Source organism: Myxocyprinus asiaticus, chromosome 43 (assembly GCF_019703515.2).
Source record: "Myxocyprinus asiaticus isolate MX2 ecotype Aquarium Trade chromosome 43, UBuf_Myxa_2, whole genome shotgun sequence".
NCBI lineage: Eukaryota > Metazoa > Chordata > Actinopteri > Cypriniformes > Catostomidae > Myxocyprinus > Myxocyprinus asiaticus.
The window spans coordinates 31349194-31369896 of NC_059386.1; the positions used below are offsets into that span (position 1 = coordinate 31349194).

Here is a 20703-nt window from a genome sequence, read left to right on the forward strand (position 1 = left end):
TGGTTGGCCTACCTTTTATGTTTTGTTGTTTGTTTTTGTCCAGTGTGTGCAGTATTTCTGCAGAAACTATGGTTAGCATGATACAAATTTGCAAGGGATGACTATTGTACTTACAATAAATTAAGAATTTTGCAAATTATTTACATAGTAACTTTTGTGCTACTTGTATTTATCAATTCATTAATAAATGTCTATTTGTTCTTGCAAAATGTTTAGGAACAAAGAAAGCGCACAAGATTACAGTGACACAATAAAATTGCATATCATACAGAAATAATCGTTTACTACCTTTAACTGTTGAGGCTGCTGCCATATTGGTTCTTTTTACATGACATCATGACTGTCAAGTCAGAGCTTTCAAAGAATTTTGAGTTTGCAACTTGTAATTCCGAGTAGGGCTGGGTATTGATACAAATTTCCTGATTCGATTCTGATTCACAAGCTCTCGATTCGATTCATATGGGTACATTTCTGTTACGATGTTCATTTTTTTTAACATATAAAATAAATTCTCTCTGAGGTAATGCTCTTAATTATAAAGGAACCTTCTAGGCAACACTTCTAGGTACAATTCGAAAATATACATTTTACCAAATATATATTATCATTGGTTTTTCATCAAACCTGTTCACATTTTAGCTTTTAAAAATGTTTTCATATTCTGTCTATTCCATCAATTGATGTCTTGAGATTGCATTTATTATGTTGTTATTTATATATTTTTGTTAAATTTTGTTTACTTGCATAATTTACAGTGCATCCAGGAAGTATTCACAGCGCTTCACTTTTTCCACATTTTGTTATGTTACAGCCTTATTCCAAAATGGATTAAATTCATTATTTTCCTCAAAATTCTACAAACAACACCCCATATAATGGCAACGTGAAAGAAGTTTGAAATCTTTGCAAATTTATTAAAAAAAAAAAAAAAAAAAAAATCCTTCTTGGGATTTAAGAATCGATATCAAGATCGTTCAAACGAAGATCGCAATGTATTGGAAAATCAGTATTTTAACCCAGCCCTAATTATGAGTTATACAAAGATGTGAATGCTTTTTACACTTCGGAATCTCATAATTATGGTAATTCTAACGTGATGCAAATGCACCATAAAAATTTGCTTTTAGGCTATGTTCAAAATAGCATACTTCAACTATTTATGCAGTATATAGTATGTCTACTATGCATAGAATACCCGGATGACCTTTGCTAAAGTTTGTGATAGGAGTCATGATTTTTTGAAAATCTCTTTCTTGACTCATTATTTGATCAAATTAAAAAATAAATAACATTATTCCTTTTTTAGATATCTGGAAGGCACTCACTAAATTAAACATGTAAAATGATGTTGCATTACAGTAAATGTTGCATACTACTGTTTATCGATACATAATTTTCAATTTACTATGGTAGAAATGGTATAAAGTATTTGCAGTATTTGGTAAGTATTACACTAGTGGTCCATTCTAAACATACCCTATGACTTTCTGCCTTTTAGTATTTAGTGCCATAACCTAATAGAATGTTTATTTCATGTAAATGTACACTGAGGTCTAACTTCCCTTTTGCAGCCAATTCCATCACCCTCAGTAGGCTGTCCAACAGAATCAATGCTGATCATGAAGACGTCCATGTTTCTGTGAAGAAGGTGCAACCCAAGAAGGACAAGGTGGTGGTATTCTGACCAGCGCCTGTCTGCGGGTAAATTTAGAAATGGAACTGATTTGCAATTTAGACATGAATCCCTGTTTGGGTTCTGCAGTCATGGATTTACAGATCTCTGTACTGTGAATATTCGTCACCAATGACAGACCACCTCCCATGGATTTTATAGACATAACAAGAGTGACTGTTCCTGCTTTGAGAAATTTTACTTGTTAAAGTGCCAAAGACTTGTGAACATCATACTTGATCAAGAAATCTCAATGTCTAGTTTTAATTATGAATCTTATATGTTGCTTTGAAATGTGAATTGTATGTTCTCAATTCCAAGCTCAAGAAAGACTGAGAAAATGTAAATATAAAAAAGCAGCAATTATTTACAGAATAGTTATGCACAAAGACTTGTAAATGGATATTTGGTGTGGTGTGGATGCATATGTAATGGCTTCAATTATGTCAATCTGCAAACAGAATTATACAGACTTAACTGCACAGTATAATACAGAAGCTAGATAGAGTGCCTACTTTGGATATCTTTGTTTGGCAAGTATTTTCCCATTCATTTTCACTATAGGGACTTTAAAAAAAAATGATTCTAAAAAGAATTTTAAGCTATGAACCAAACCAACTAGCAATGAGAATAATCACAAAATTACAAACTTTGAAAACATATGAAAGTAATGAGAAAAAAAAAAAAAAACTTTTTGAAGTTAACACAATTATTTTATGAGTGAATGAACCACTTGTCTCATAAAGCATTGGGAATGACATCATAAATTCAAAAACGACAGTACTATACACTCACAGAGCACTTTATTAGGAACACTATGGTCCTAATAAAGTGCCAGACATGGTCTTCTGCTGTTGTAGCCCATCTGCCTTAAGGTTCGACATGTTGTGCATTCTGAGATACTATTCTGCTCACTACAATTGTACAGAGCGGTTATCTGAGTTACCGTAGCCTTTCTGTCAGCTCGAACCAGTCTGGCCATTTTCCGTTGACCTCTCTCATCAGCAAGGCGTTTCTGTCCACACAACTGCCGTTCACTGGATGCATTTTATTTTTGGCACCATTCTGAGTAAACTCTAGAAACTGTTGTGTGTGAAAATCCCAGGAGATCAGCAGTTCCAGAAATACTCAAACCAGAACGTTTGGCACCAAAAATCATGCCACAGTCTAAATCACTGAGATCACATTTTCCCCCATTCTGACGGTTGTTGTGAACATAAACTGAAGCTCCTGACACGTGATCTGCATGATTTTATGCACTGAACTACTGCCACACAATTGGCTGATTAGATAATCGCATGAATAAGTAGGTGTACAGGTGTTCCTAATAAAGTTATATATATATATATATATATATATATATATATATATATATATATATATATATATATATATATATAGGGAGAAAAGGGGATAAAAAAAAAAGTGTTCACATAAACCACCAGAATTGTTGGTGCCAGATGTGCTGGTATGAGTATTTCTGTAACTGCTGATCTCCTGGGATTTTCACACACAACAGTCTCTAGAATTTACTCAGAATGGTGCCAAAAACAAACAAAAAAAACATCCAGTGAGTGGCAGTTCTGTGGACAGAAATGCCTTGTTGATGAGAGAGGTCAACAGAGAATGGCCAGATTGGTTTGAACTGACAAAGTCTATGGTAACTCGGATAACCTCTCTGTATATTTGTGGTGAGAAGAACAGCATTTCAGAATGCTATTCTGAGATGCGGGTTGGCGCTGTTTTGGTGGCACGAGGGGGACCTACACAATATTAGGCAGGTGGTTTTAATGTTGTGGCTGATCAGTGTATATACACTGGCGGCCAAAAGTTTGGAATAATGTACAGATTTTGCTGTTTCGGAAGGAAATTGGAACTTTAATCCACCAAAGTGGCATTCAACTGATCACAAAGTATAGTAAGGACATTACTGATGTAAAAAACAGCACCATCACTCTTTGAAAAAAGTTTGATCAAATCTAGACTGGCCCCATTTCCAGCAGCCATCACTCCAACACCTTATCCTTGAGCAATCATGCTAAATTGCTAATTTGGTACAGAAAATCACTTGCCATTAAAATCAAACGCAGCTGTAAGTAGTTTGAAAGTTTGAGGAGACCATTATGTCATTCGCAGTGCTCCATGGGAGTTGGTGGTTGCTGCTGAGCTTTTTTGTGTGATTTACGTTTACATGGTAAAAGCGACTTCTCTGATTGGTGGATCTCTCTTCAGGATTATGGTTAGTGTAGTTCTTCACCGGAATTTGGCTATTAAACATGATTTTGTATAAATTAAGTTAAAATCTTTCACTTGTCGCTTCTACAGAAGCATAAACCATCGAGCTTATGGTAGATCTGGAGAAAATGAATACGTGTTTTGCTTCTGGAACCCTACTGTTGCACTCTTTTATGCATCAGAACACTGTAGTCAGCAAATCTAGCTCCAGAAACAAGATGCAGGACATTGCTGTCTCTTTCATGGATTTGGACCAGCCTGCTAAATTTCCTTCTATGTAGGGCAACACTCCAGAGGTCACCTGGTTGTAGTAAGACACCTGCAAGAGCAACCAGCAATCATCAAATTTAAATGGCTATGCATGGTTATAGACACAGCATTCCCACTCTTTTTGACCAATGAATTTTCATGATTTTTCCAGACATTCGTGATTACTGAAAAAGTTTTTTTCATTTAATTTTATAGATATTACACTCAGAGCAACTTCTAGGTGATTAAATATTTTAGAGCAGAGCAAAACTAGAAAAATGTAAATTCACGTTAGAAATATCCATGACTTTTCCAGGCTTAGAAACGTACGTAACCTCGGTTCCCTGAGACGAAGGGAATGAGACATCACGTGCTAACGCATATGGGGAGTGTCCTTCCACATGACCTAGTTGAAACCTCTCTACAATAACGCCAATATTCTAATACTGGCTATGGTGTTTGAGCCCCACCCTTTTAGGTGCGAAGCTATCCGCAATAAAAGCAGGTGCACAAACACCATTCCTCAGAATTTTCTGACTGAGGGACAAGGAGCACATCGCTCGCACCTCAGAAGAACTCTTAACGGACTATGATAATGGCCTACTCAGACAACACATTGTTTCCTAGAGCTGGCAGAAAATAATCAAAACAGACACAAGCAGCATATCTATATAATATTGAGCAGCAGCTGTCGGAGTTGCATTGGTGTGACGTCACCTCTCCTTTTCGAATGATTGGCTAGAGGAGGAGCTGTCAATCAAGAACTAGTGGACTAATAGGGATGCAAAACACCCCCTGATTTATATGAAACGCTACTCACAAGTTTTGGAAAATCAAGCGCAGAACTTGGAAACAAAAGCAAAGAAAAATACAGCGTAATCGTACAAGCAAAATTGTCAGAGAACACAAAAAACAGTAATATAACATGAAAACATGATTTTATTTGCAATTCTGATGACTTTGCTTTATTTTTTGTTGTTTGTTTTTGCAGCATATTTTAAATGTGTTTATATATTTTTGATTCATGCTTGTCATTTTTTTTATCTGTGCTTATTATTTTAATCTGCGCTTTTTATTTATTTTTGCGCTTATTTTTTATCTGCCCTTATTATTTTTTGATTCACGCTTATTATTTTTGGATCCGTGACCGCAATACATTTGAATTTTGATCCCATACTTTAGGCACATAGCCTTTTCTGGGTTTGACAGTGGCAAACTCCAGACATGAATTGTCAATTGATAGTGCATGTAAGTCACCAACCCGTTTTACTGAGGCCACAGCCAGCAGTAGTGCAGTCTTAATGGAGAGCATGCGCAAATCAACAGAGTCCAAAGGCTCGAAGGGGGGCTCTGGGAGTGCTTTTAGGACCAAAGTTAGGTCCTAAATCGGGACTGTAGCCGGCTGATGTGGATTTAATCATCTTGCTCCGCTAAGGAACATTATGATTAAATCATGCTTGCCTATAGTGGTGCCGGCTTCAGGTGCGTGATACGCAGAAAGTTCCCACATAAACTTTGAGCGTTGACGGAGTGAGTCCTGCATCTAATCGCTCTTGAAGAAATATGAGAATAACATGTATGGGGCAGTTTACTGGGTCTTTGCCATGTGAAAGACACCAATCAGTGAACATATTCCATTTAAGCACATAGAGGCGTCTCGTGGACGGCGCTCTGGCCTGTAAAATGGTGTTCATGACTAAATGCATCAGTTCTTGCGTGTTTAGCGCACTCCGTTCAGGGGCCACACATGCAGTTTCCACAGCTTGGGCTGGGGATGCCAGATTGTGCCTTGTGCCTGAGAGAGAAGATCCCTCCTCAGCGATATTTCCCATGGCGAGCTATATAACATCTCTATCATTTCCGGAAATCATTGCTGATTGGGCCATTTCAGCGCAACCAATAGAATCGTTTCCTTGTCCTCTCTGACTTTGCATATGACAGAGTGAATTAGGCACACCGGAGAAAAAGCATATTTGCATTTTGCCGGCCATTGCGTCCTCTCCAAGCGAAGCTTGGAACTTTGAGTTCCAGAGGGGACAGTGGGCGTTCTCCACTGAGGCAAATAGATAGATTTCTGCTTTGCCGAATATTTCCCAAATCCTCAGGACAGTTTGAGGATGAATTCTCCATTCCCCCGGTATCACCCCTTGGCGTGACAAGATTCCGCCCGCTGACTCGTGTAGCCAATGACAAAGCAGTAGAGGGCTTCTAGACGAGAGATGAATCGCTGAAGAAAATTCTGAGGAATGGTGTTTGTGCACCTGCTTTTATAGCGGACAGTTTCGTGCCTAAAAGGGTGGGGCTCAAACACCATAGCCAATACTAGAATACTGGCGTTATTGTAGAGAGGTTTCAACTAGGTTGTGTGGAAGGACACTCCCCATATGCGTTAGAATGCAATGTCAAGTGTACTGAGTCATAAGGGAATCACACTTTTATAATTCCCTCCCTGGTATTTCCAGGTTTTTCATGACCTTGGAAACCCCGGTAGATAAAGATTTCAGACATTAGTTTGTACCTTGCAGGATGAATAACTGATTTTGTGAATTAGGAATCCTGCACATTTAGCTTCACTCCGAATGGTGATATCCTTAGGTGGAACTGTTGCCATAGTGACATGCGACATGCGAGTGGAGTGCTATCATATATGGGTCTCTGTCACAATAAAAATTTGTCTGGACTCCAGTGCATTAACAGTGAATACAGACGATATCATTGTTAGCTGAAGTGGAATCATACCCCTGTTTACAGGGTTGCCTTTTAGACAACAGAAACACAAAATCACTACTTTTGCCTCCCTTGTTTGTGGCGCATTTAACATGATAAACGATTTCCTCCTCGTCTCCTTTCTTGACCTCCTCACAGCTCCTGAAGGAGATACAGAAGTATGTAAACAATGATAGGAAGAATTTTGGATGTGAGTCTATGGGAGATATAACACACTCCTTTTCACATACAAATAGTGTTTGTCCCAACATGGCTGTAATCTGAGGTCGGCGAGCAGCAAAAAAGTGTGGTAATCCAAAATCCGGATCTCCGTATCAACTCTTAAGCACAACAGATCTGCCTCCTCATGCACATAGACTCCTACCTACAACCCACACACACAGAGTCAGTTCTGCATACTAGATACATAACAGTGAAATATGCTTCAAACCTTCTAAGTAAATTTACATGCATCACAAGAGTATAAACTTAGTGATAACCTTATCATTAATGTTAGTGGCCTCCCAGCCTGGTTTTCCAGCTAAGACTGTAAGAGCTGCCACGTTGTTATACCACAAAAACACCTGTAGAGGGCAGAGAAGTTACAAGAACAATAAAACAGCTCCTCCATTTTGGGATTGGTTTGTTTAGAATGGCATACCATATACTATTTTTATTTTTAAATATGAATACTGTGCAGTGCAAGTTTTCTGTGTGCATGCTTGGAATACCCAGATGGGTTACTACATTTGCAACAACCTGAAGTATACAACCAGATCTCACAATGCATTTCGTGTGAGGAATTAACTGGAAATTATATCAATTGTGATTTTTAAAACGGAGTGACTATTTGCACTCAGGTGTAAATTGCACCTGCCACACAGCGTGGCACCCCAATAGTCTGATGGATACATAGAAATATACAACAACCTGTGTATGTTTCTCTTTTTCCCCATTCTGTTTCCTGTCTCCACTCTTAATATTTCCTTTAATACTACTTATAATAATAAATATACCATAGTTTGATGCAATTTAACCATAGTGTTACTACAGTAATATGGTGTTTATATAGTAACCATGTTTAATTTTGTGGTTACTATGATTTTACTACAAAATACCATGGTGATACCATGGTGATACATGGATACTGTTGTAAAACCTTGGTTAATTTTTGTTAAGTTTAGGGGTAGGGGTTGGTGTAGAGTGTCTGTAAGATTTTAAATAAACACAAACACTCTACAGTGATGCCCCTATACTGTATGTTAGTATTTAAATTGGGGTGTAAATAGCACCTACCGTTATTTGCACCAGGGTTGGGGAGCAACTGATATTTGCCACTATTTACAATGGGGTGTAAATACAGTAGCATTAAACGCTTTGAGTGTAGTGTCAGAAAAGCGATATACAAGTGTAACTTTCATTCATTCATCTACCTTTACTTGCACAAGAGTGCAAATAGAATTTGCCTTTTTAAAATCACCTTTTTGACTATTTTTTTTTTTTATCAGACTGCCAAAAGTTTTACATTTACACACAATTTGACAGTGCAAAATAAATATGGTTATTTCGAAAATGAAAACTGGACACCACTTGCTGAATTAAGTGTTCAGTGTCATGTGACAACAAAACAGTATATTACTGTTTGAAGTGCTTATCATTACATCCTACATACTGTAACACACTATTATGCAGTAAGCAGTACACTAGTATTCCATTCCGAACATAGCCATTATGAAAATCATAATTTGATTTCAGTCATACCTGATTATTTCTGTCCCAAGGCACAGAAATTGGTCCCTAATCCTAACTCCATAAATAAAGGCCTTTTCAAACCAAATCCAAATTTTCAATGCGATTTAACATTTTGAATAGAAACAATGGATTCCTATGAAGCCATTCACACCATGAGCGAACATTCACACGCCAACGAAGTTTTTTTTTATTTATTTTTTTATGGTGTGTCGATTTTTTTCCTTCACCCAGCAATGAAATGCCCTGACCAATAAAATATGAGCCATGGATAGTGTCAGATAGCCGTTGCAGTTACCAAAACCAGCGATTGGTGGCGCAGAAGCACAGAAAGCTGTTTTGACCACCAACAAATAGTAACTCGAGGAACACATTCTGAACCATCCTAGAGGATGTGTATTTTATTTGAATCAGATGTCTTAAAAACTGACAATTTTTTTCTCATATCAGTTCTTAACATGTTAATTGTATTGCTGCATTTCTATCTTGCATCCCCTTTAAATAACTTTCTGATCTTAAGTGGATTGTCTTCATAATGTGTTCCATATTGCTGCATTTTTGCCTGTGCATTTAATCTTAAATATAATATATAGTGGGACATCTTTGCTTTTGTATTATTTTTTTTAATAAACAACTTTACTGGGGGCCTGGGTAGCTCAGCAAGTAAAGACACTGACTACCACCCCTGGAGTCGTGAGTTCGAATCCAGGGTGTGCTGAGTGACTCCAGCCAGGTCTCCTAAGCAACCAAATTGGCCCGGTTGCTAGGGAGGGTAGAGTCACATGGGGTAACCTCCTCTTAGTTGCAATTAGTGGTTCTCGCACTCAATGGGGCACGTGGTAAGTTGTGCGTGGATCGCGGAGAGTAGCATGAGCCTCCACATGCGGTGTCCGCGGTGTCATGCACAACAAGCCACATCATAAGATGAGCGGATTGACGGTCTCAGAAGCGGAGGCAACTGAGACTTGTCCTCCGCCACCCAGATTGAGGTGAGTAACCGCACCACCACGAGGACCTACTAAGTAGTGGGAATTAGGCATTCAAAATTGGGAGAAAAGGGGATAGAAAAAAGTAGCGTTTAGATGTTGTCACGTTTAAAACAAAATGTAATGCAGTAATTTAAAACAAATGTAGTTAACAAAAGTAGATGTGCATGGCAAAAATATATTAGTATTGTTCCAACTGATAAAAATATTAAATGGTAAAAAATGTTTTTACACTCGATTCTATCTAATCACCCCTCAGACTGTAGGGGTGAACTGCAGGTGAACTGAAATAGTTTGTGTAGAGTCTTGAATGATTTCTTTCTCATTGAGCAAATCAACAACAAACTCGTTGTCACTGCTGCAGCTTGTGGAAAAATGTGTATTCTTTTTTTTGACCAGCTCCCTAGAGAACTCTGTTGGTGTGCTTTTAACATGAAAAGGCCATTCGCCTCTCATAATTGCGTCGCATCTGGTGTGTTAAATTTGAAATAGTCTTTAGTTTAAAAGGATGGGGAATTTAAACCTAAACATTTTCACAAATGTGTCTCCAACTTATTTTTACTGCTAATGTTTACCTGGCCATTCGAATTCTCTTCCTGAGAACAGCACAGAGAAATCTTCTTTCTCCATCCTGAAACAATAAAAATGCAGGATTCATATTCATATGCATATTTTTATAACATAAAAACTTTTAATAAACTTATATACACTCACTGAGCACTTTATTAGGAACACTAGGGTCCTTATAAAGTGCCCGACGTGGTCTTTTGCTGTTATAGCCCGAATGCCTCAAGGTTCGACGTGTTGTGCATTCTGAGATGCAATTCTGCTCACTACAATTGTACAAAGTGGTTATCTGAGTTACTGTAGCCTTTCTGTCAGCTCGAACCAGTCTGGCCATTCTGACCTCTCTCATCAACAAGGCGTTCCTGTCCGCAGAACTGCCGCTCACTGGATGCTTTTTGTTTTTGGCACCATTCTAAATAAACTCTATAAACTGTTATGCGTGAAAATCCAAGAAGATCAGCAGTTACAGAAATACTCAAACCAGCCCATCTGGCACAAACAATCATGCCATGGTTGAAATCACTGAGATCACATTTTTTCCCCATTCTGATGATTGATGTGAACATTAACTGAAGCTCCTGACCCGTATCTGCCTGATTTTATGCACTGCACTGCTGCCACACGATTGGCTGATTAGATAATCGCATAAATAAGTAGGTGTACAGGTGTTCTTAATAAAGTGCTCAGTGAGTGTACATATACCCGGATAACTTCTGTGCTATTGTGCTGTAAAATTTGTAAATGATAAAGTTGCTCACATGAGTTGTGAAAGTGACGTCAGGAAATGTTTTTCTGTCACTCTCAATTGGCATATAATAAATCATGAAAGCACTGTTGATGTGTCTTGGTGTCCCCTCATTCCACTCTTCACATTTATACACCTCCACCCGAACACCCACCTCCACACTAATTCATACAAGAGAGCTATGGTCAGTCACAATACCACCACATCTGGCATAATCTCTTCACTATATAACTATATACACTACCAGTCAAAAGTTTTGAAACACTTACTCATTCTTTATTATAATTTTTTTCTTCACATTTAAGAATAATAGTAAAGTCATTAAAACTATGGAATAACATATATGGAACTATAGGAATTATGTTGTGACTAAACAAAATACCAGCTCAAGACCAGCCTGGTCCTTCTGGGAAACCAGCTAGACCAGCTAAGACAGTATGGCTTGGAGACCAGCTTAGACAGGTTGGGAAACAAGAGAGACCAGTTGAAGACAAGATTGGGAAGGCTGGGAGACCAGCTAAACCAACTGAAGTCTAGATTGGGCAGGCTTGGAAACCAGCTCTACCAGCTGAAGATTAGCTAAGGCAGACTGGGAGATCAGCTGAAGACCACCTTGAGCAGACTGTTAAACCAGCTAAAGACTAGCTTGTACAGGCTGAGAGTCCTGCTAGACAAGCTGAAGACCAACTTGGGCAGACTGGGAGACCAGTCTAGACCAGTTGAAGGCCAGCCTGACAGACAGGTAGACCAGCTAAACCAGCCTGGGAGACCAGCTTGTGCAGAATGGGAGACCAACTAGGCCAGTTAAAGACCATCTAGACCAGCTGAAGACCAACTTGGGCAGGGTATAAACTGGCTGTACAGTTGTTTTCCCTGATGTTGATTAAGTTGACAAAAACTTTTCAGTGGACCGAAAACTGTGACCTATAGTTAGTTTAACCTATTGAATGAAATGTACTTCTATACCTCACAGCCTTGTTTTCATTCACGTAAATGAAATTAAATATCTAATGGCAATTTAGCAATAGTACATGGACAACCAGCACAATCTCTTCAATATAAAGTGCTGACCCTTGTCTTGAAGATTGTAATAATCTCTCATAAGGTTTTTGAAGGCATCCTCATTATAGAGACAAAGTCTCCATCTCTCTGAAGCTAGCGAATGTTCCAGCATCTCCTCTTCAGAACTGTGACCATTCACAGACTTACGAGCGACCTGCAACAATAGACACGTGAACGTTTAGCTTGTGGATTCCTGTCCAAAAAATCACTTGTTGCTCAGTTCCAGTTGAATCACCTTCTGTGTTCCTCTTGGTTTTGCGACGAAAGTGGAGAAAGGCACACAAACCATCTTTATCATGCCACTGAGCACTTCCTGTACCATTAAATAGATCCCCACCTGATCATATAGTAAACAAAGGCCTGATCAAACATACTGATGCATTATAGTTCAGTTAATATTTAATAATGCAAGTGTTTTCTCTCTTGTATTACCTCCATACTGGTGTTGAAATCTCTGTTCACTCTGGCTTTCATATTGATAACCTGCCCAACCTTGATATGAAGAAAGATATGAAATGACGAGAGATAATAAAAAATGAACAATGAAAGATGCATGACACGATTTAGCCATGTACAACATTTTCCTAGATCAACATTTCAATGAACCAATCATACTCATGTCGTTCCAAATCTGTATAACTTTCTTCCGTGGAACACAAAAATAGATGTTAGGCAACAGGTTACAGTAGTCACCATTCACTTTCGTTGCATCTTTTTTCCCCCATTAAATGAAAGTGAATGGTGACTGAGGCTTTCCTTCAGCCTAGCATCTGCTTGTTGTATTCAACAGAAGAAAGCCATGCAGGTCAGGTGAACTTAAGCAATGAGTAACACATGACAATCAATAATGAAGAGATATTCACAAATGGATATCAAAATCTCTTCAAACTTGATATCGTCCATGGAAGCTGTTACACAAGCCATTCCTGCATGTCTTTCAGTTGATCAACAATGAAAAGAAGGATGGAGAGAGAGAGATTTACAATCAGTGTTGGGAAGTAGAACACTAAAAAGTAGCAACGCAACTAACTAAACTACATTTTTAGTAGCGTGACCGTGACCGTAGCTCAGCTATTTCCATAATAGTGAAGCTTTTCCAGTAACGAACTACATTTTCCATCAAGTTGCAGTTTAGGGTCACAAAATGGTACATTTGTCACATTGTTTTGCGAATGCAGCAATGGAGCCGAGGGAGTAATCAAACACGCGTATTTACAACGTCCTCTCCTTCTTTCATGCTGTATGTAGTGCTGGGGAAACCAAATCATTGAAGTGAATCGGTTCTTTCGGATAGTTCGTGTAAATTGGCTAGTTCACATAAACGATTCACCGATTCACTTGAGCCCCACACAACCATAAAGTTTTGAAGTGAAATATTTAGCGATTTGCTGCTGTTATCACTACATTTCGATTCAGTTTTATAAAATTAGGGTGATATTTGTGTGTTTTATTTATGTATATTAAGTACATTTATAGTCTATTTAATGTTGTCATCATATTTGTTTAACCCTTGTGAAAATTAACCATGGTTTTACTATAGTTATATTTAGTGTTGGGTGAAATCTAATTACAAATGAATGACTGTAATCTAATTACTCTGTTACAAAAAGTTGTGTAATACATTACAATTTAAATTATTTTAAGTACATAGGTTATATTACACATATTTCTAAAATAATAATATTTATTAGAATCAAATTTAAACATTTATTATGTTCATTTGTATGTCTGTTTGTGTTTTTGTGGCAGCTGAAGCAACAAAAACATTTCTGTAAATATTGTTCCAGAAAGTAACTTTAAAATACATTAGTAAGGTAACTACTTTTCCCATAAAGTAATCAATAAATTAATCTTATTACAATTTAGAGAAGTAATTAGTCATTTGTAGTGGATTACTTTTTTGAGTAACTTACCCAACACTGGTTACATTGTAGCAACCATGACAGTAACCACATTTTTTTATTTTTTGGTCAGAAACCATGATTTTACCAAAGTAATATTTTAGTCACTATAACTGTAGTAACCATGGCAAATTTTATGGCTACTATGGTTTTACTACAAATACCATGGTTAAACGATTATTACTGTAGTAAAACTATGGTTAATTTTCAGACGGGAATGTCACCCTAATTAAATATATAGTCCTAACTATCAGGTGATATTCCTGAATATGAAATAATATCATCTGATTGTATATATCTAAAAAATAAATAAATAAAATACTTTTTTTAAATTTATTTATATATATATATATATATACCTATATTCAGTGTATCTTATAGTGTAGCTAAAAGAGTAGCTTGACTATAGTTTAAAGTTATGAGTAGCTTGGGAAGCTACAGTTTCAAAGTAGCTTCCGCAATATTTTTTATAATATACACACTATATCAAACCGGCCAAGATAGGTATAAACCTACACACAAATAGTTCTCCCACTATTCAAGTGTGGTGTTTGTTTGTAAAGCTTTGCTTGCCGTTATTCATATTTAATGTGTCTAACTGGAGCAGAAACTGGAAGCTGTTTGCTAAAAGATATTCAACCATAAGAGAGGACGACACATGTAAATCATTAATGTGTGCCTTCCTCATGGGCTCTCTTCTTCTGAGAGTGTGGGAGACAAATGGATTCATGCAAGATTTGTAGGTAAAAGGCCAATGGATGGCAGTTACCTTCCTCATTCAAAGTCCAAAGGAGACCGCTTATCTTAACTTACTCTCTGATGGGCAGATAACAGACTGTCATTCAATGATAGGTCAGGTTGTTTTGGAAAAGGACGTTTTCATGGCTTGAGTAGGTCAGCAGGGTTGTGATAAGTTTTTTGTTGTTGTACATAGTGCTTTTAATTCTTGGTTTACCATGCAATTTATTAAAGATAACACTTCAAAGGGAAAAATTCACCCATAAAAGTGAAAATTCTGTAATCATTTATTCACCTTCGTGTCAGGTCAAACTCATATAGTATCCCTTTAATCTATAGAACCCAAAAGGAGATGTTAGGCAGAATAATAGCCTCAGTTACCATTCACTTTCATTGTACAGAATAAGCTAATGGTGATTGAGGCTGGCACGCTGCCTTACATCTTTTGTGCACCATGGAAAAAAATAAAGTCATACTGGGTTGGGACAACATGAGGGCGAGTAAATGATAACAGAATTTTCATATTTTGTTGAACATCAAATTCATCTGTCGCAGTCTTACTCACCTGCAAGGCAGGCAAGAGTGTCCATCCTCTTCAGAGGCAGAGTTGAATATGAGGCACTGTGTTGCACTAAAACAGCACAATTATAGTTGCTAGACCCTTAAATGTAGGTATAAAAAATAATAATGATAATTAATTATACATGCCACATAATCAAATAATGAATTGTTCCCTCACAAATTAAATCAAATCGACAAAAATGGTTGGCTACGACACGGTTTTTGAACCAGGGTGTGAATTACAAGGACATGGGGTCTGTACTCCATGCCTAATTAAGGCTTGAATCCCTCAAAAAATTCAGAACAAAATATGCATCAAACGTGTCCATTTGGGTCATAAAGTCTCCACAGCTCTGGCTTTGGATGCCAGATTGTGCCTTGAGCTTGCGAGAGCAGATCTGGCCTCAAAGGAATGTCCCATTGGAGTGCCTCCAACCTCTCTACCACCTCCGGGAACTAGTGGCTGTTGGGTCATTTCAGCGCAACTAGTATCACGGTTTACTTGTCTTCCTGTATCTTGCAGAATACTTGATGTAGCAAGCGAACGGAGGGAAATTATAATATTTGCATTTCGCTGGCCATCTGTGAGCCTAGTGAAGCTTGTGTCATCGAGTACCAGAGGCAACAAAGCGTGGTCTCCAGGGAGGCAAACAGGTCCACCTCGGCTTCCCTGAATACCTCCCAAATCCTCTGAACTGTCTGAGGATGGAGTCTCCATTGCCCCAGTCTGAATCCCTTACGCAAGAGTAAATCTGCTCCGCTGTTCAGGTGGCCAGGGACGTGCACCGCACATATCGACAGGAGACATGACTTGCTCCAAAGGAGAATCCAGCTCGCCAAGTTTAACATTGGGCGTGACTGTACTCCTCCTTGGCAATTTATATACGCAACAATTTCAGTACTGTCTGTATGAATCAGAACATGAAACTTTTGAACATCTGACTGAAAGGCTCTTAAAGCCATAAGTACTCTGAACTGTTCCAGTTGATCTATGTGCCATGCAGTTTGCACACCTGTCCAAGTGTGAAATGCCGAACATCCTCCGGACAGAGCTCCCCAGCTTGTGTTGGACACATCCGTGGTGACAACTTTGCCTCCAACCATCTTGGTGAGTGTCACACCTTTCCGATAAAACTCGTCTCTCCTCCAAATAGCTAGCATGTCGCCAAGCATGATGAGGGCCCCTCGAGTTGAGCCAGCATTGGAGAGGTCTCCTCTGTAGCAGGGTTCACAGCAGCTGCAGCGGCCATCAAACACAACGCACACTGGAACTGATGCAATGGTAGGGTTCTTCCCAGCTTAAAGGGTTGCAGACCATAAAAGATGTCTACGTGACCCTGAAAGAGGACAATTCTAATGGTGTGGCGCTGGGCTCCAGCTAATATGCCCGCAATGATGCAAGAATAAGGTGGAGCGCCAAGCTTACCTAGCCAATCAAATTGGAGTGATGATATAGAGTTTCAAGGTCAACGCCCCTAGGAGGAGTTCCCACAGAGTCAGCTACTGACGCAGTGTCGAAAGTTACCGACTTGAAAGGGAACAAACTGTACCCTAGCCTTAAATGAATATTCTAGGTTCAATATAAGTTATGCTCAATTGAAGGCATTTGTGGCATATTGTTGAGTACCACAAAAAATTATTTAGACTCATCCCTCCTTTTCTTGAAGAAAAGCAAAAATCGATGTAACAAAGAGGCACTTACAATGGAAGAGGTTTAACAAAACCAACCTCAGCAAGTAGTATTATAATATCATATTAAAATTATCCAAGAAATTCCTTTAAAATTAAAAGTGAATCCTTTGAAAAATCACTGTACACTGTTTCGAACAATTATGTAAAGCTTGACTGAAAATCTGTTAGACAAAAGTTTACACACAAACGCACAAAAAACAGTCTGTTAAACATCAATGAGAAGCTTTATATCAGTATAGTATTTCCAAAACTCCTCTGTGTATTTACAAAAGTCAACACAAGGTAGAAAATAAACACTTCACAAAATCAAAAATCAAACATCAAATAATGAAGTAATTCAAACAAAAATGTTGTACACTGATGATACGGTCTCTCTTATTGTCAGGCAAAAATATTGGGCAAATAAAGGCAGATGTTATTACAAATAAACACGAAAACACCTAATTTATTGTACAGTATCATTTCAAATAATTCACAGAGACACAGATGAATTGGATCCCCAAGCTATAAAAAATTCACATATATATTTTTAGAAATTTTGCAATAATAATAATAATAATTTCACTTGAAATAAAAAAAGCAAAGCAAATCACAGTTTCTCCGGGTGACACAACAACAGCTGTATAAATAAGTTGATTATTCGAATGATAGATGTATGGAATTACAATTCCAATCCATGTGCCCTTCCTCTGAATGGTCTGATTTCCTTTCCATATAATCCATTTTAATTCCTGTATTCACATGCAAAGTTTTTCACAAAGAAAACATTGTAATATAAGAGTGACAAATGTTGTATCTGTGTAAGTCACATGATTAGGAGTATTTTTGAAGTGTTATTCATTGAATAACGTTAACTGAAGCTAATGTGACATAGTAAAAGCACAGTTCAGTTAGGGAGGACGTCCTTTTCACGTCCTACACTTAAAATGGCACAACTGGGCACAATAAAGGTGCATGATGGATTTTTAAAGTGTACATTTAAAATGGCTGTTCTTCTTAGGCATCGTCCTGAAAAATTAATCTCCTGTTTTCAAATATATGCAAACAAAACCTCAAGGGTGCTGATTTGATTGGACTGTATTAGAGGAGCACAGATGTCCCGAGGCTGTGTGCAGTATGAAATGATAAATTGCAGACGTCAGTTGGAATTACAAACAAATTTCCATTAGTGACAACAAAACAAGAAACAAACTTATAGGTTTTCAAACTGCCCATGTGTATCTCTTCGATGACATGAAAACAATGTTATTCTTGTTGCATCAATTACAGTGCATGCTCACTGGGAAATTGATTTTTATCATTGTGATTCTGCACAGGGTTTATTGATCTGTCATTGTACTTGACCCCCCAAATGCCTCAATATGCAATAAATTTACATCATATTTAAAGAAAATATGATTTTAGTTAAAAACATACAGTTCAAGTCCATAATCTTTCTGTGTCTCTTTCAAGCTCGTACAAGGATCAATAATATATGTCCTTTCATACACATGCACATGTAACTTTGAATGTACACCCACATATATACACAAAGATATACGCAAATATAGACAGATTGTTGATTCGTTGTTCTCGCCCAACGTGGTTCAGCTTCGTCCCTCTGTGTTATGCGTTCGAGGAGGTAAAAGAGTGAATTTTAAAAAATAAAACTAAAAGAACGTAGGAGAGAAAAAGGAAATGCTTGGACTCATATTCTTCAGAGAGCAGAAAAGGGCTGGCTACAGCGCGCTTGCACAAGTGCCTAGTTGTGTGGTGGAATCCAACAGGATTTCCGAAAAGAGGTCTTCACACACTCATGGTCATGTTTGGAGAATACTACAAGGAGACAAAAATAATTTAGACCTTTTAATAGTTCAGAGGCACTTGCAGAAGATAAAACACTCTTTTATCATGAAACTGGACAGATACAGACAAAACCAGACAGGAAATGACATACACTCTCATTCTGGAAAGGGTTGAGGAAATTTCCGCCCATCTCGCCGTCATCTCGGGGAGTTCCAGGCTGGTTGCTCATGCTCAGGTTACCGGGAGAGTTCTATCAAGAAACACACTTGTATGTTTCAGTCTACGAGTTTTGTGAACCTGTATCCAATGTATTTATTTTTTTTTGCATTTAACGTAAAAACAACACTTACCTTGGGAATACTATCCATATCAGCTGACCCTTTAGAAAATTCAATAGAAATAAAGACTTCAGGTTAAGGATAGAAGAGATCACACATTACATTTTTTTTCCACAGGGGGGCATAAGCACACAAGGTAAAATATTATGAATCAGGGAAATTATGCATGAAAGCTGCAAATGTGCTTTGATCCTCTCCAAGTAAAGAATATAGCACTACAAGAAATCCAAGAGTGAATTTGAAGTGTTTTTTTGTACCTAATGATCCATTCATATGATGTGGCTCCATTCCTGCCATAACGCCCATTGGACCATCCCCACCCGGACCGATAGGGAACTACCAAAAACACACACACAAGGACTCAAAACTGTATACAAGATGTTATTAGAATAATCATAGTGCAGAATTTCACAAGTCAGTCCATACAGCATGAACAAATGCAACCCAAATATTTACTGACATGCATGTGTGCAATTAATTCAAACTCTTTTCACTGTCTTACATTTTGCCTGTTTCCTCCAGGCGGCACTGCGTTGATCATAGTGTACATGTTCTCTCCAGAATTCGTAGAGTCTGTAGAGGAACAGCCAAACACACAATTCATCAACAATTATATGAAGGCTCAACGCTGCTGCCGATACATATACACTAACAGTCAAAAGTTTGGAAACACCTACTCGTTCTTTATTCTTACTTTTTTTTTAAATGTTTAATTATGTGACCAAAAAATGTTAAACAAATTAAAACAATCTAATAATTTAGATAATTCAAAGTAGCCACTGCTCTGCACTCTTCATTCTCTCAGCCGACTTCATGAGGTGCATCCTGTGATGCTTTTTAAACAGTACTGAAAGAGTTCCCATGTATGCTGGACACTTGTTGACTGCTTTTACCTTCACTATCTGTTACAACTCATCCATTTTTAAAAAATGTCATTAAAATTGTAGTATGGTAAAGACATTTGCTATGTATCTACAAAACTAATTTTAAGCATTTTAGCATATCAAATGAGAAATCATGAGAAACATACATTCAGTCAAGTGTGTCCAAACGTTTGACTAATAGTGCATGCAATACATGCAGTACACAAAATTGCAGAAATGTGCAAATGTACATTAATGTCAAGGCTGTTGGTAGATTTTGGAACTGACATAAGGGACAATTCCCTTAAAGGAATTTATTTTCTAAAATCGCTTTGCATTTTCTCAAAAAAAAAAGCTTCCCCTCCTTGCAGTTTGCTAGTTTGCATTCCCTTTACAAGTAAAAAACCCCAAAACAAAACAAAAAAACTATGGTCACATAAATAATGGTCATTCTGCTACAAAAAATCCAAAAGTTTTACTATAGTAACACCATGGTTAATTTGTTGTAGAAGTACCAATGTTTTTAAAACCATGGTTTCCAAAAAAAAATTTTTTTTTTGGATTAAAAACAATGGTACATATGCCACAAATTAACCATGGTGTTACTACAGTAAAACTATTGTTTTTTTTGTTTTTTGTTTAGTTTTTTTTTTGCAGAATGATATGATTTTTATTACAAATTTTGGTTTTCTTGTATTATTCCACAGATATCATGGTTAAAATATGGTTACTGTTAGAGCTGGGTACTGATACAGATTTCCCTATTCGATATCGATTCACAAGCTCTTGATTCAATTAGATTCTGTTTAAATTCGATATCGATTCATATGGGTATATTTCAGTTATAATGTCCT

At 37.5% G+C, this 20703-nt stretch overlaps 1 protein-coding gene and 1 pseudogene across 4 annotated transcripts in view; both read right to left on the reverse strand.

The window, feature by feature from the left end:
- Positions 1 to 3341: 3341 nt before the first annotated feature.
- Positions 3342 to 16332, reverse strand: LOC127433583 (acetyl-coenzyme A thioesterase-like; annotated as a pseudogene).
- Positions 16333 to 17065: 733 nt separating this feature from the next.
- Positions 17066 to 20703, reverse strand: part of LOC127433336 (single-stranded DNA-binding protein 2-like) — a 96530-nt gene continuing 92892 nt past the window's right edge. For 3 of the 4 annotated variants that reach the window (XM_051685136.1, XM_051685138.1, XM_051685137.1), the window contains exons 13-17: positions 19489 to 19559; positions 19244 to 19322; positions 18999 to 19027; positions 18800 to 18898; positions 17068 to 18678 (exon numbers count right to left, since the gene is read on the reverse strand). In XM_051685136.1, the coding sequence (XP_051541096.1) occupies positions 18649 to 18678; positions 18800 to 18898; positions 18999 to 19027; positions 19244 to 19322; positions 19489 to 19559 (308 nt within the window). In that variant the 3' untranslated portion in view covers positions 17068 to 18648. Of the gene's footprint in view, positions 18679 to 18799; positions 18899 to 18998; positions 19028 to 19243; positions 19323 to 19488; positions 19560 to 20703 lie in introns of all 4 variants that reach the window. The other variant, XM_051685135.1, reaches the window with a different exon arrangement.